The sequence below is a fragment of the Aptenodytes forsteri genome, unplaced genomic scaffold, assembly GCF_000699145.1.
Source record: "Aptenodytes forsteri isolate BGI_AS27 unplaced genomic scaffold, ASM69914v1 Scaffold2, whole genome shotgun sequence".
Classification (NCBI taxonomy): domain Eukaryota; kingdom Metazoa; phylum Chordata; class Aves; order Sphenisciformes; family Spheniscidae; genus Aptenodytes; species Aptenodytes forsteri.
In genome coordinates this window covers 4,417,021-4,433,707 of record NW_008795695.1, presented here as the reverse complement: position 1 = coordinate 4,433,707, position 16,687 = coordinate 4,417,021, and the positions used below count along the sequence as shown (strand labels likewise).

The 16,687-nt window shown below is 39.0% G+C and overlaps 1 protein-coding gene across 1 annotated transcript in view; it reads left to right on the top strand.

Annotated features, from left to right (window-relative positions):
* MRPL39 (mitochondrial ribosomal protein L39) overlaps nt 1-4,067 on the top strand; it is a 10,893-nt gene extending 6,826 nt beyond the window's left edge. The window contains exons 7-10 of the mRNA XM_009283060.1: nt 464-529; nt 1,751-1,904; nt 2,829-2,876; nt 3,924-4,067. Coding sequence (XP_009281335.1) covers nt 464-529; nt 1,751-1,904; nt 2,829-2,876; nt 3,924-4,010 — 355 coding nt within the window. The 3' untranslated portion in view covers nt 4,011-4,067. The remainder of the gene's footprint in view (nt 1-463; nt 530-1,750; nt 1,905-2,828; nt 2,877-3,923) is intronic.
* Nucleotides 4,068-16,687: the final 12,620 nt, after the last annotated feature.

Sequence of the window (16,687 nt, the reverse complement as noted above, 5' to 3'; positions counted from 1 at the left end):
TGGACAACTTGTCCAGAAGGATGCTGTGAGGGACAGTATCAAAAGCCTTACTAAAACTCAGAAAAACTACATCCACCGCCTTCCCTTCATCCACTAGGCAGGCGACCTTATCGTAGAAGGATATCGAATTAGTTAAACAGGACTTTCCCTTTGTGAACCCACGTTGACTGTGCCCGATGATTGCATTATTCTTTAAATGCCTTTCAGTGGTACCCAGTATAATCTTCTCCATAATTTTTCCAGGAACTGATGTTAGACTAACAGGTCTGTATGACATGCTTCATGAAACATGCCAATATGTGTTACGATACAAAATTAAGAATTTAAACATGTTTCAAAGCTCCCATAAATACGAGCATGATTTTTAAGAATGCTCCTTAAATCTCTCTCTTAAGTATTCTTATAAGAACTAGGTGTTAAAGGTGAGGATTTTTAATTTTTTTTTTTTTTTTGTCTTGTTCAGATACAAAATGGAGATGATAGAACGAAAAGCTTCTCAGAATATGGAAGGAATTGTAACCTTACATAGGTGAGCAAAACTGAACTCTCTGTAATGATTCTCTGAAAGATTTGATTATATTGCAAGTGCTCTGCAAGTGAGAAGAGTAAGTTATTTGTGATGGTTTTAAACTTAGAAATCACTTGTATTCATTGCTGTCTGTAGTCTGTCTTAAGTTGTTTGTGTGTTTGGTTCTTTTATAAAAAAAAATTTTTGTGATACTTAACACTTGGTGGATCTCACTACATTCCTATTTTTTGTTACATTAAAGGTGGTAAGTGCCAGAGAAGTCTTACTGCTTTAAATGCTTTTACATAAAATCTAAATAAATCTCTAGAACTTGCCAGATTAAATAAAATACAAACCAAATCCTTGTTTGAAAACAAGAGTTAGCATTGTATAGTGGATTTTTCTTCCAAAGTTGTCAAGATCTTCCTAACTGGCAAGCTGCTGCCTTGTAGTGGTGGAGATGAGAATGGAGCTGCCTTCTGGGATACAGTGTAAGATACAAAGTTCTTAGGCTGGAGGCAGGAAGCTTGTATTGTATCTTGGGCATATAAAAGAATTTGTGACTAGCTTAGGCTAGCATAGCATATTCAGTTTTCTAGATGTCTAAATTGTTCTGCATTTGATTTTGGAGTCCACATCTCTCTAAAGGAACAGATCTCTTTGCAGTGATGGTTCTTGAAATTTTAGAACAACATTGTGTCTGTTGTTCCTCCTTCCTCCCACTCTCTAGTTTGCTCAACAAGAGGGAAAACAGGCTTACCTATTGATTTCTGGGAGAGGTTTGTTCTGCATGCTCTTTTGCTGTATGTCTTTTTGTCTCTCACTTTTCTTAATTGATTTGCAGTTTTCCAAGACCTGAAAGGGAAATACTTGTGCAGGTTTTAAATGCTGTACTGTGGAAAATGTGTGATCTTGGAGACAAATCTTTTTCTGGCGAATGACAGAGTTATCCCACTTTTAAAGGCAACATGGCTTCAAAGATTTGTTAAACCTAGGATCCTCTTTCTAGACTTGAGGTTTAAATTGCATAAATTCATTTTAGGAAATTGTGTGACCTGTACTTTTGCTTCAGGAAACCTAGAAATGCTGAACTGGGGATTTGTTTAGATTTGGTGTGGGATTTGCATGGATTTTCTTTCATCTGTTCTGTAGATAGGAATTTGCTAATCAAAAATGAAAACAAATAGGCTTGCACTTCTCTCCGAATTTATTTGACATAGGGGTTTTTTTTGCTCTCATCAGGTTTGGTGACTTTGTAGATGTTAGTGAAGGCCCTCATATTCCACGGACAAGTTTCTGTTTCCAGTATGAGATAACGGCAGCCCATAATCTTCAGACTAACCAATCTCAATTGATAAGGAGGTTCCAGGGTGTGTCCCTGCCAATCCATTTGAAGGTAACTAATCCATTTTGTACAGGTTTTCCTTCTTTGAGTTAGGGCATTTGGCTTACTTTCCGATCTTTATTATATGCTGTGCTGGTAGCTGAACGTACTTCAGAGGTGAGAACAGTAGCAGGAAGGAAAGGCCCATGATGATGACTGTGTTGGATATTTTGGGTTCGCTTTCCTGGAACTATTGTGGATGTGAAATCAGAACTAGAAAAGTTTGTGTCAGAGGGCCCTTGTTGTTATTTTTCAGTACTGAAAGTGTTGTTTCGGTTGTGCAAGTTCTGCATGGGTATTTCATTCACCTTGCCTTAGTTAGTTGTGCATGCTAATCTTCTGAAATTGAGGCTGCTGACAGCGTTTATTCAGATTGAGGAAAGAGCAGAACTTTGAATTTATACTCATGATAAAGGATACCATTTCAAAATCTTTCATGACACCAAAGTAAAACTTAACAACAATAACAAAAAAAGTCTTAGCACTAATCAGTCAAACAAAGGCTTTGCAGAACTATAGGTGGAGGCAGGAGTCTTTCTTCCCATTTCGGTTGACTTACATGATTTTGACCGGTGTTCTAGCACATTGTGCTATTGTGTCAGTTGGGGAAGTTTTCAAGGGACAAGTGGGCACTGGGTTCCTCACCTCATCTCTCTGTACCCTTCCTCGTCATAAGATTTTAATTCCCATTTTTGCCCATTACCCCCTCAATGATTCCACACAATGAATGGAAACGATCAGCAGACATTTATTCAAGTCCCCCAGAGGAACATGGGCAAATTGGACAGTGAAATCATAAGCTGTAATGTCTGAATTAGGGATTGTTATGGTTTTGTGCCATCATTTCTATACACTTGTCAGAATCTGTTCTATGAGATGGTGGGTTTTGGTTTTTTTTTGGCCTCCAGTAACATCATTTAATGACATTTAATACAGGCTCACCACACCGTGTGGCACAAACTGCTGGAAAGATCGAAGAGGCTGGTAAGTCTCATTAGCGGTGAAGTACAGCTTACCAAATACAAAGATGCGCTGTGATAGAATAGAATTTGAATGATAAGAGATGGGTAATATCTTCAAGAACGTATCTTTAGGAATGGAAACGTTCACAGGTGAAGAAAAATCAGATGCACATGAAATCTCTAAACTGTTGTTAATTTTCACTTTAAACTATATTAGTGTTTTTCAAATTCATCTCTAGAATTAATGTTGGTATCATGTGTGTGTAAAATTTAAAATTATTTTTTCCTGTTTTAATCCTGAACATGAAATAAGAAAACTAAAAATTGGAATAATGTATTTACACTTACCTAGATTTTAGGTAGTAACAAGTTTTCTGCCACAGGTTTGAGAGAACATACATGAACGTGTTTCTTACAAGTAAATGCAGGGATAAAATCTAATACCACTGGGTGAACTGGTGGAAGTTGCTGGAGATAAAAGGGAATGCTATTTCAGTAAGCTGCATAAATGCACTAGTTTGAATATTTTTTTGCCTGTTTAAAACCTACATGGAAAATAAGTTTCTTGCAAACATACTTCTTTTAAACAACCAGTGTTTCAAAGTTGAAATGTACTTATCCAAGAGAAGCTTTACAGCGACTGAATAAACGCAAAAGGCAAGTTTTTAAGATAAATGGAACTATAAAATATCATAAGCCGCATATAACCAGAGACTCACTTTCAAGGCACGCTTAAATGTGGGAAATCTTCTTAAGAATTAAAGAGCAGATGTTTTGGAGCCTTCAGATCAAATATTTTACTTACTTGTGTGGCAAGAGAGGGAGAAAAAAATTCTGTATGTCTACTGAAACTTGTTAGCCGAGGATGTGCTCAGAGCCTAACCCATGATATTTTTCTGTGAAATTAGTTTGAAGATGCTTGTAATTCAGGTGGTTTAATTTTGGACACAATAATTGTCTTTGTAGGCTGTCCTTTCTTGTGACAGTGACAGTATGAGGGGAGGATTTCCAGGATAAAGGAGAATTAAATTATGTTGAAAAATATAACAGAATTGTTATGTTTCTGCAGGTCACTGAAGAAAAATATTTGGAAGCAGCAGCAGAATGTCATGAGGCAAAAGATGGAACTGAAGAAGGAAAAACTGTGTCAATTTAAATTAACCTCTAAATGTACATAATAAAATGTGTATTTTTACATGACTGACTTGTGCTGCATATAAAAATGCCTTGGCTAGTTAATTTGAATTCTGTGGACCTAAGCCACGGATGGATGTAAAGCCAGTATCAGACATTTCAGTCCACCTGAATGTCATTTTAAAAAAAAAAAGGGGGGAGGAAAAAAAAAGGGTTGTCCTTATCTCGACAACAACTGTATGTGTCCGGCTGTTGTCCTCTGATGAGTGCAGTTTGGCCTACAGACTGTAGTTGAACTGGCAGCTGGAAAGGCCATCCCCTTTATCTTGATGTAATTTCAAGACCCCTTGTTTGGTCGTCCATGAAGAAAGTATTTCTTTCTAATTTCCGACCTGATGTGTGTGTTTCTCGCTGGAACTTCCTGATGAAATTCCACTGAGTTCTTTGTCTACTGCAACAGAAAGTTGAGACAAATAGTATCTTTAAAAAAAAAAAAAAAAAAGCCCTTTCAGAAGCCCATAAAGGGTTACAAAAGATTATTATTTTACTCTTTTTGATTTCCTGTCAGAATTGAAATTAGATACTCTGTTGTGTTTCCGGTTCAAAAGATTCCATTCAGTAGACAAGTGTGTAGTTGCCATTTACTAATACAAAAAAAAAAGCTGAAAAATCCTTTGAGTTTAATATTTTCTGCTGTACAAGTGCAGTTAAAGATCATTTTCCAGAATAGTACCAGGAATGTAGTCTATTACTTGCATCCCCAGCATAGTAAGATTTATTATGCTTTTTCATTCTTTGATATTTAAATATGGTGACTTCAATTAAATTTCACAAGGGGTTTTCGTTAGATGATGTTTTCTGACATTTTGTATTTTCATCCCTAGCTCATTAGAGCTGTTCTCATTATACCAGAAGAGGTTTTTATTACTATTTGAAGTGCAAATATTTTCTCTGAATTTGAGTCCAATTACTATTTTTACCATTAACTGCATCGCTTGCTTTCTAATCAATTGACGCTATAGTTTTGTAAGAGCAGGGTGTAAGAGCAGGGAAGCAGTTCAGTAAAACACATTTAGGTAAGGAAATCTTACCTAGCTTAATCGAACTAAATAATAAGTAAGTAAATGCTGAGCGTGTCAGAGCACAGAAGAAATGCAAGCTGTAAAAGTAGCTTTTGGTGAAATTGCAGAAATCTGCCTCAGTCGTGTTAAAATGTTTGCTCCTATGCATTTCTGTGCTTAGTGCAATCTTTAGCTATTCAAATTTACTGGCATACAATGAAGTTTGAAGTCCGTCAGTATGCTAACAGGCTATGACCTCTGGTTTAGTTTCCTGTTAAATACAACACATCTTTAAAGTGTAGCCCGTGCCTTCTCAGACTACTTGAAAACCAATTTTTTTTTTTCCTCTTGATTAATGTTGCAGAGGACTTTTTCTAATGGTATCAGATGCTTATTTTTTTAAAGAAGATTCTTGGTTCAAGGTTTACCTTAAAAACACGCACACGCACACACACAGACATTCTATATGTTTTCTGAAGACTATAAATGATCTTTGTACTGAACTTCAAATATTTGTGTTTCTTTTAAACCTAACCTTCCGAAGTTTACTTTGGCTTTGGACCTGTTGCTCTGGTGCTACTGAAAAAGCGGGCATTGGCTCCTGTCTTGAGGAACGCAAAATTTGCTGGTTTTTTTGGAGGTACCTTGGTTGACCCAAGATCACAGTGAAATTACGCAAGTGGGAACCGATCTAGGTGCACCAACCCTGAGCAGCCTCCCGACGTCTGCTCTGTATTTTGGGAATCCGGTTCAGAATTCCTCCTGGATTCCACCACCTGCAGAGGAAGGTGGGAATGCTGCTTCCCCTTAGGAAATTTTTTAACTTTAACAGGAATTTCATGTTTCAAAGCTTTTTTTTTTGGCGGGGGGTGGGGCATAATCCGGCTTTTATAGCTCTCAGCGTAAGAAACAATTTGAAAGGCATATAACTGGGCTGAAAAATCTGGAGAGGGAATTTCCCTTTCCTGACCTTTACTGGGTCTATGACAAGCGGGTGCGGGACCGGCAGGGGAATTTACAGCAGGGCCTGGGGAACCTGCAGAGCTCCTACCGCTAGGTGGGAGCAGTGGCTTGGGGAGGAGAGGTGCTGCCTTACCGGCGGGAGAGCAGCAAGAGAGTTGCCCTACGGGGACACGGGTGAATCCCCATGGAAGGGGCTTTTGCAAGTGCAGAACTACGTTACCGAAAATGCTGTTGAGGGCTGCCAGCTGAAGTTTACGTGGGATTAAACTTCCCTGCCTTCCCCGGAGGTCTATGTGTAAAAAGGTGGAAGCTCAAACTTCTGCAGACTTCGTACTAGCTCACATCTCAGTTTACGTGGGCTCCAGAAGGCAGGTCTTCTTTTGGGAGAGATGGAGCTGGAGGATGTCTTTGAAAAGCACCAGATTCTCACAGAAGATGGTAGCAGTTAAAAGAGAATCAGGTAATAGAAGGAAGCGTCCACTTCTTTCTTACCAGCAGTATGGTGGTGACAGCACTTTCCAAAGAAGTAGGAGATGTAGATTCAATTTCCTATTCTGCCGCAGAGGGATTCAGAGACACACTTGCAGGGGGAAACATCTTTGGGGGATGGATCATAAGGTACTCTAAGTAATCCCTACCCAACCTGTACGAAGTGATGCCACTACTAGGAAAAAAGTCCTGAACGTTTCTTGGACGAGCATGAGAACAAATGGAAACAGTGCTCAGAGCTCATGGCAGCCACAGAGCATCAGGGAGATCTGGTCCTTGAGCTCAGGACCATTTCTGTATTTTATCTCCATTGGAAGTAGCCAAAAGAGACCACCGTAGGTCAGTTCGAAAAGAGATGGGAAAGTAGATACTGTTATTTTTCTGTACTGAATGCTACAGATCCCAGACATTACAGGGATTAGGGGAGGGTAGATGGACGAAAGAGACTACAAGGTTAAGCGAAGTCTCCTCCTTGGCTATTTCTCCTTTTTATTAAATTGCTCTTCAGGTTTAAAGAGGCAGTTTTTACTGTATCCATCCAGTAAAAGAAATGCAGAGCCAGTTAAAGGTAAGGAAGAATCTAGGAAGACACTATACTGCAAAACACAGATGATGGACAAAGGGGAGGGCAGGGTGATTTAGGCCAACATACGTGAGCAGAAGACGACACTGGCCAGATTCTGATAAGGAATAAATAAGGAAGAAATTTTTTTATGATGGAGGTGGTGAGACACTGGAACAGGTTGCCCAGAGAAGTTATGGATACACCAACCCTGGAAGTGTTCAAGGGCAGGTTGGACAGGACTTTGAGCAACCTCATCTAGTGGAAGATGTCTCTGCCCAAGGCATGGGCGGTGGACTAGATGATCTTTAAATGTCCCTTCCAACCCAAACCATCCTATGATTCTATGATTACAGGGGAAAAGGCAGGAACTGAAGCCTTCTTCCTTGTTGCACAACTGTGCTGGTTTTGGCTGGGGTAGAGTTAATTTTCTTCACGGTAGCTCATATGGGACTGTGTTTTGGATTTGTGCTGGAAACAGTGTTGATAACTCAGGGATGTTTTCGTTACTGCTGAGCAGGGCTTGCACAGAGTCAAGGCCTTTTCTGCTTCTCACACCACCCCACCAGCGAGTAGGCTGGGGGTGCACAAGAAGCTGGGAGGGGACACAGCCGGGACAGCTGACCCCAACTGACCAAAGGAATATTCCATACCATCCGATGTCATGCTCAGCATAGAAAGCTGGGGGAAGAGGAAGAAAGGGGAGGGGGGATGTTTGGAGTGATGGCGTTTGTCTTCCCAAGTCACCATTACGCATGATGGAGCCCTGCTTTCCTGGAGATGGCTGAACACCTGCCTGCCCATGGGAAGCAGTGAATGAATTCTTTGTTTTGCTTTGCTTGTGTGTGCAGCTTTTGCTTTGCCTATTAAACTGTCTTTATCTCAACCTATGAGTTTTCTCACTTTTACTCTTCTGATTCTCTCCCCCATCCCACCATGGGGGGAGTGAGTGAGCGAGCGGCTGGGGATAAACCATGACAACATCTCAGTAGTAGCTCCGTGGCTTCTTGGATTCAAGTTGCTCCTCCTTCTACCTCTTGTTTGAAAGAGAGTTGAAACTTTTCCAAATTGCAGAAATTTTGCTCTGAGCTTAGGACTCTTGAGCCTTCCCTTTTATTTATTGGTTTTAACCAAGAAGGAAACTCCGTACCAAGGTTAAAGCTACATGGTGTCTTGATCCTAAGAGGTGGCAGTAGGAAGGTTGAGCTGAGTCAGTTCCAGCTTTATATACACATTATCTGACCAAGTGAGATATTTTTTCCAAAGAAATATTCTGTAATCCATGGTATCATGGATTTTGGAGATAGAAAAGGCAATTATGATCTAGTCTGACTTCCTTCATAACAGAAGGAATTAAATGTCAAGAGAGAGTTATTTTTTTCTTACCAAGGAAGTGAAACTCTTCCCTGGGAAATCGAACACATGCAAGTGATGAAAACGCTCAGTCATCAGTAGATGTCGAGTCCTTTTATGACAGCAGCCAGAATGAGCTTCCCTTTCTATTTTAACCTCTGGCAAGAAGTAATCTCTCACTGCTGTTTGGTAACTTACCTAATGCTATGCCACTCAGCTTATCACAATACTTTGTTATATTTGAAGCCAGTGAACTTGCTAGTGCAGCTACATTTATTTTATTAGTTTTTTAAGGAATCCAGACACAGGAACTCAATATCATAGAGGCGTTCGATGGGAAGAGCTGGCAGTGGATATTTCTTGAAGAACACCAACCATCTGAAAATGGTAATGCTATCATGCTGTGGTCTTTCACAGGATTTAACCCCAGTCATGGACAGCATTAACATTTTTTCAGAGTAAAAAGAAAACCTATTTTTTTAATATCTGCTGTTATAATATCTACAACTTAATATGCCTGCTTTTCTGGGGAATCAGCTATGCAGGAAAAAATACATATAAATGGTCTAATGACCATATTTATATCTGCTATTTATTTCTTAAGTTTGCAGGTCACTCAACTTACATTTTAAAGAGAGAAAATGTAAGGGAAGATACATTTAATTTTTATAGCATGACTATGAATCAGAATGGTGAGTGGCAAGACCCGTTTTCTTCCTTAATATAACTTCTATTGGCATGTGTCTCTATAGGATAGAAATGGGGAGTCCAGGCTGGGGAATGGAAAGGTGGGGTGAAGTAAGGAAGTCACAGCTGGTCATTGTTTCGGTACGGTGTCATTCACAAGCACTGAGGATGGTACTGAACTCCAGGTACACTGCTCTGATGTTAATTAAAGCCTTTGAAGAAGAGAAAAAAAATCTCTTACTGGTTGCAGGCTTGCAGTGCTGTGCAGTAAATGAGACTTCTTTGAATGCAGTGAGGACCCAAGCTAAATATCAAGTAACGTCTTGCTTTTGTGAGCATAATTGACATAATAAATGTAATCACTTAACTAATACTTCACTTTAATCTATACATCCCACGGGGGAATTTAAGTTGTGGAGACAAGCTCAACAGCATCTCCAGATTTCTGCATTTCACAGAAATCTTAGCTTTAAAATTGGCTTTCAATGTCAGTCATGCAGCTAGGTGCTCCGTAAGTACTGCAACCACATCAGGGCAGCGCCGGGCTTGCTGCCAGTTCTCTGGTAACTGCGCCATGGAGAAGACAAGCAGCAGTGACTTGTGAACTTGGGACTCCCCTGCTCCTAGGGGCTCGGGGACCACCTGGGCTTCAGCAAGAGAACTGATACTGCCAAACTTTGCCTCAAACGGAGAGGGAAATCAGACTGCGCTGCACTGTTTCACCCTAGCCCCAAGAAATGAGAATTTCTATCGACTCTCATTCTCTCTTCCGCCAGAATTTCCTCCCCATTTTCAAAGCTATTTTTCCTGCAAAATGAATAGGAATATGTTTTTCTTTAACAAAATGTGCTTCGCCACATTGAGAATCCCCTCTCAGAGCTACGGCTCTGACTTTGGAAGGGATGAAGCTGGCTTTTGCTTTTTGGTGGGCATGGCCCCCTGGCTGTATGCATCCCCAGGGGAGCCACTGAACTTACAGCCTGATTTGGAAAACATTTACGCCCTGCAGCGGTTCTGTCTGAGTGGAAAAATCATATTCAGTGAGACTGTTCGTATGTGAGACTGTTTTATATGTGAGGCCATTGATTCACAAGTGCCTGCGGTCTCGAGGTGCTCTGTAATCATACCTCATGCTGGGGGTTCACAGTCAAAACACTGCAGACAGAAAAGGGTATATGTATTGATACAGCACAAACATTAACCTTATTTCTTTTCTTAATTAATGGTGAGTGCTTTGAGTTTTTTTGTTTCCCCTTCTGCTCCACCATCAAACTAATGTTTCATAACTAAACTATTCATTAAGCAGATTTAATTAGAGCATAAGATAGACAGTTTTAAAGACTGGCTCTGTCACTCAGTTTTTGTGGGAAACTGAGTATTCAGTATCTATTTTGACCTTCCACAAAATAAATATAACAATACTTTCCTATGTCTCTGGAACTTTCTCAGAATTTTTTTTTTAAAGTTTGGAAGGTACTGGTAATCCTAGAGTAAAATAAATATATTTTCTCCTAATGAGCCATTGACCCATTTCTCCTAATGAACTGACAATAAAATCTCGGAGATACATTTTCTGTTAGATTTTCTCTTACGTATAATAAAATTCTATAAAAATGAACAGAATGCACAGTTGTATATGCCAAAAGTTTAATTCATCAGTTTTCTTTCCTAAATAAAATGAAGAAATGAAATATTTTTATGGGAAGTAAAGCCAGAAGACCTGAAAAGCAATAAAACAAAATAAAAAGCAGGTTGCTGTGCTCAAAATGTTACCCGTTCTGCATCCTAGTAAAGACTTATTGATACACGAGGCTGCTTTTTTCCCTGCTTTTCCAGTGACTCTAAACCTAGCAAACATTCTAGCAGACGTGCCTGTATACAGAACAACTTGTCTTTTTACACGTAGAATGGAGTTTTTCCCAGCATAGTACTGACTGATTCACGACTTCTGTTCTCCTCCCACAGCAGCAGTTTGTTCCATGTGAATTCTGGTAAGAGGCATGATACAGTGTTAATGCTAACATGTAGGAGTCAGTCAGAGGTAAAAACCCCTATCACGATTAGCATTAACAACATACAGCCTACAGAAGAACTCCAGAGACTGGAGTATGAGACATAAAGAACTGAAACCACTGTTTTTTTCCCCTTGATAGACCTACAAAAAAAAAAGAAAAAAAAAAAAGAAAGAAAAAAAAAGACAGAAATGCATATAAAAAAATTATGTCAGAGAAAGGACAGACATCAGAGGAAAAAGGATTGTAGTTAGTTAAATACAAAGGAACCATCTGCTGTACATTTAAAAACAGTCAAACCTGCAATTATTTTAGTTACTTTTATAAGAGACCTAGAGTACATTCACTATTCTTCTTCTCTGAAGGGCTCCCATCGTTCTGCTTATTGCATTTTTCGTGCTGCTTTACTTGCACTGAGCAGAAGGAATACAGATTGTAGCACCGTCTCGCCTAATTTTGTGTCCCTTTAGATATCAGTTAATGAAGACTTCTAATATCAGCCAAGTTCCTCAAAATGTTAAGAACCCAAGATAAACAAAAGCAAAAATTACGTGGATTTATTTTTACTTAAATAGACAAAATGCCTATCAGGAGAGCTGACTGTTTAACAGGATGTAAGAAACAGAGCTAAGAAATAATCATAGTCTTATCAGTACGCGGTGTTTGTGATTAAGCAACAAATACTCCTTTGCATTCTGGAATAAGTGAGCACTGAGTGGAGAGAAAACCTGTTGGACAGATTTAATTGTGGGTCTAGGATCCATATACAGGGCTCCTACACCCTTGTTCCAGTAGGCTAGAATGAGATTAATGACTATATTTGTCTGTGTTGAACAGTACATTGTTTGCTAATCACTTCTTAATATTAACCAGTCACTGATGCTTTCACCATAAAATTAATGTGCTGAATTTTTTTGACAGTTGAACATTTTTTTTTACTTCTTTCAGCCTATTATGAGCTCTCTCCTGAAAACTAACAAGGAAAACATAGTTTTAGAAATCAGTAATTCTATAAAATATTTCAAAAATCTGCAGAGAAATTACATAATGAAGTAGAAATGCACTCAGTAGAAGAAAGGTTAGAGAATCCTCATTATATATCCAATTAGCTGAAATTTTTTTACATTTCAGTTACTACATCAGTAATAAGGATGAAATAGTTGAGACAGTCATTCCAGCAGGTTTAAAGTAATAAGGATGAAATAGTTGAGACAGTCATTCCAAGCAGGTTTAAAAAGGCCTAAATAATGCCCAGTTAGTTCTCTGCTAAGTATGTCTTGATTGAAATACATTTTCCTTTCCCCATCCTTCCAAAATAAAGTATCGGCTCCTGGGCAGAGTTCAGAAATGGTCGAATCTTGTTTGCTTTCTGTTTGGTCTCCCAGCAACCGCTTTTTAAAAAAAAAACATTTACTGTTGTTTAAGAAAAAAGTAACAAGAAAAACAGTATGGGAAACGAGACACTATATTTAAGATGCAATTTTGGGGATATTTTTTGTATGTAAATTTAAAGAAACTTATGTACTTTTATAACTTCCCTACTCTTACTAACACATGTATTAAGAGGAAGTTAAAATGTCATAGTAAGACTGTGATCTAATTTAGAGATTTTAGGGAAATTACCTTTCACTTTGTGCCACTCTAAATGAAACCAGCCAAGTACACGGTTGTGATATGTAAGTGGCAAACAAAAATTCCAAGATGAATATAAAATTTTGGTAGGCAGACAACAGTGGTTTAGAAATTTCCAAACCTCAAATTTAAAACGATGATTCAGAGCTCTGATGAGTGTTCAGGCTAAACTCCTACTGAAGTCAGACACTGAGACCTGTGGTGTAACATTTGAATTTGTGGGCAATGAAGTGAACAGTTTCTAAAGCTGTACATCAATACTCCTAAATGTTGTGTGTGCATATGTGGTACGTGTGTGGAGGGTGAGGGGTGCAGGTCAGGGGAGGAGGATGAGAGATGCAAGTTAAGGTATTCATTTTCTTTTTTTTAGGAAAAAAGCAAACAAATTAATACTGTCAATACAAGGCTATCGTCTTATCTGAACTTATGGTGGATTGAACCTGCTTTGAGCAGGGATTTGGATTTGATGACCTTCAGAGATCCCTTCCAACCTATATTATTCTCTGATTCAATTATTGCGCTTTTAATGTCTCTAAGCCCCTGGCTCCTTATTCACTTGCTCTCACCCAGTGGGCATACATCTTTACAAAAGGCTTGATGCAAAATATCTGTTCCTCTAGTGGGAACACTAAATTTGACTTCATTAAGCTTTGGATCAGGATCATGCTAGGCAGTAGGACAAGAGCTTTGCTACAAAAAGCTTCTGTCACTTCAGAGTCTGTTGCCCCAAGAACGTTTGAACATGTTTGTAAATTTGAACTATCTTAAATGTATTCCAGGTTGCTATTCTTTACACCATGCTTCCCAAATGCTAATTCTTTCATATCTTTTTAGGGTTTGCTAAAAAAGAGAATATTTTATCTGTGGTTTGTAGCAGCCATTTGTGGTTGACGGCACTTTCCTCTTCAGTCTGCCTTCTCCTGCATTCAGTCTTGGAGAAGGGATGTTTTTGAAATCTATCACTTCAATAGACTGAGTAATTGTTTCTCTAAAGAAGCTGAATGAGTGGTGTACTTGCACATGCCTACTTCTAACATGACTGTTGAGCAGTGAGGGAAGCAAGAGACTTCAGGCAGCAGTTGTTCTCTGCAGCTGTAGTCCAGAGTCAGCCCCTCTAGGCAAAAGTGGGTAAGCAGGTATCCAGAACCGCGGACAAACCTTTGTCTTTAATGCTTTTCTACTCCCATGATCTTGGGTTTATGTAATGGAATAGTTTTGCCTAGGCTGGCACCCTAGCATTTTAATTTTGGGTTTAAAAGCTACATAGCATCTCCAATGCTGCAAACTGTTTTGCTTCTGTGTGCTAAAGGCAAAAAAAAGAATCATGCTTTATCAGGAAGTGGTAAGAAATGACATGTGTTTCCTCTTGCTGAACCTTTGTAACAGCCTTTTGTACAGCTGTCAGATTTCCATTACATGAACAAATACATATATTGCTGCCTGTCTTCTCACAGAGCTCTAAAAACGTGGCCTGCCATCAATGGAAATGATGACCATCTACTCATGCTAAAATATAATAAAATAAATTCCCCTATTATTTCCCTTGCAACATTAAAAAAGAAAAAGCTCATAAGATCCGGTGTGATTTCCCTCTTATTCTTTCCAGCACTCTCTTCCTTCAGTCACTAACATCACAATAACATGTTTATTCTTCCTATCTTATCTGCTGATCTCTGGTCATCAGGTCCCATCCACTCATCTGCTTTTCTGTTCCTTCATCTGCTGTAGTGACCTCAGACAGGTGTGTGCTTTAATTTCGTTTTCAAACTTCGTATCTGCTTTCATTGCTATTGCTTCCACAGAAGGTGTCTGTATCAGAATTGATCTCTTAGGCTAGATGCTCTACCATTTGATTATTTTATTCCTGTTTGACAGTTAGACATACATGAAAATGTTGTCCCACCTTGCCTTTCTGTGACTGCTCTTCCTTGGTTCTCCTCCCACCTCTGTGGCCACAGACTTATCTCTGTATTTTTAGCCTTCATTTAATCATTGACTTTGCCTATTCCTCTGAGATGTCCCTCTGGATTTCTTAGTAGCAACACTTGACTTAAGACATAGAAACTGCAACAGGTAATTTTTCCTCCAGTGTCATCTCTGCTTCAGTTATTCTCCATTGGCATTCAATTCTCACCACGGCCTTTTCTGTCAATACTATACAGAAGTGATCTATTCCACCAGCCGTGTTCCTTGCTGTACTTCAATTACTTGGCCTCTGTCAGTGTTTATATATATAATATATATATATATATAAGTGTGTGTGTGTATATGTACACACACACACAACATGCTTTAACTTTGGTCAGCCCTGAATTGGTCAGGCAGTTGGGCTAGATGATCATTGCAGTTCCCTTCCAACTGAAATAGGCTATTCTCTTCTACTTCTCCTCATACTTTTTTACAGACCACCCTCCTTCAGACAAACATTTTTCCTCCACAGTTCCTTTCTCCCATTTCAAATACCTCCTACAGGTCAGCTTCTGCTATGACCTGCAGCTTCAAGAAATCTGCTAGTGCTTTCTGAAGAGCCTGTGAGGCAGTTGGGATAAACTGAGAGGCTGGATGACTTAGTTTGAACTATAAGCAATAAAAACAAAAGTAAAAATAGTAAATATTGACAAGATTTTCTCTGCTCTTGTATACACATATGCACATATATTTAATTTCTTCCCTTTGTAATTTCCTCAGTATGTGACAATATTTATCTTAATTTCTGTTGCAATATTAATGCAACTGATTGAGACCTTACTGAGACCTATGGCATTACTGAAAAATAAATGTTGACTAGTAATTTTACAGACTACAGTCATTTTACTTTGCAATCTGTCTTCCAAAATGTGTGAGAATGGACATCATATTTTTGTATTTCATATATTTAAAAAAAAAATCTATGAGTTATTGAGGCACTTAAAATGTCTGCTCAAGTGTAGGTAGCTAATTGTTCTCTAACCTAGGATTTTCTTTTGTCAGTGAAATATCAATGGTTAATCAGTTCATCTATTTCATAGGCTATATCCAGATCCCCTTCAGAAGGAGTACCACAAGTACAGTTCAAACTATTTAGTTTATATGTGACAAGTGCTCATTTCCCCACCTCTACACTTGTACGTCATTGTATGGTACCTCAAGGGTCTGAGTGGACTTAGGCTCGTCCGCTGATGGACTAGAAGCATCCAGCTTGTTAGTGTAGTTATGTGATTATTAGCCAGTTTTGCACCTCCAGTCCAAATGACCAAATTCTTATTTACCTGCTGGTCAACTAGAGGGGATCCTTTATCATGAGTCTGGACTAAACCACAACCTTTTGTCTTTGGATTGGTAGCAAGAGGACATGCCAGCTTGGTAGTACTTCCCAATACAAATTTTTTATGAAGACCACATGCAGGTTAGGAAAGTAATTCCAACTCCGCAAAATTTGGTAGCCAATTTAGAAAAGATAAAAGGTGTTCTCCAAACAGCAAAAAAAATTTAGAACTTTGCCTTTTGAGGAGCCTCATCTGAAGGTGCTTAGGGTTGTGCAATCACCGCTGTTACAAAGCACCTTTTCAGTGGGAGGGTGTGAGGGAGAAAAGGCAATTCACCAAGGCCAGAAATCTGCAGTGCTTATGCACGTGAGTATGTACACTCACAATCATGTTGGAAGAATCAGACTGTGATAGACCCCAAGCTTGATGCTTTGAAGTTAAAGAATAGAGACCCACACTGACTGCAATAGGCTTTGAAACAGACCTAGTGAGCCCCAGTCTTTTATCTCCATTTACCTGCATATGAACGAGACATAGCTCACAAGCACGATGTCAGATTACCTGTTGAAAATAAACTAAAGGCCTGATTCTGGGAGAAAAAACTTGAAGGAGCTTCGGGGTCTTGAAAGAGATGTGCCAGCAAGCAGATTGTGTGAATAGCTTTGTAGGGGACATGAGGTGGGACTCACATCACC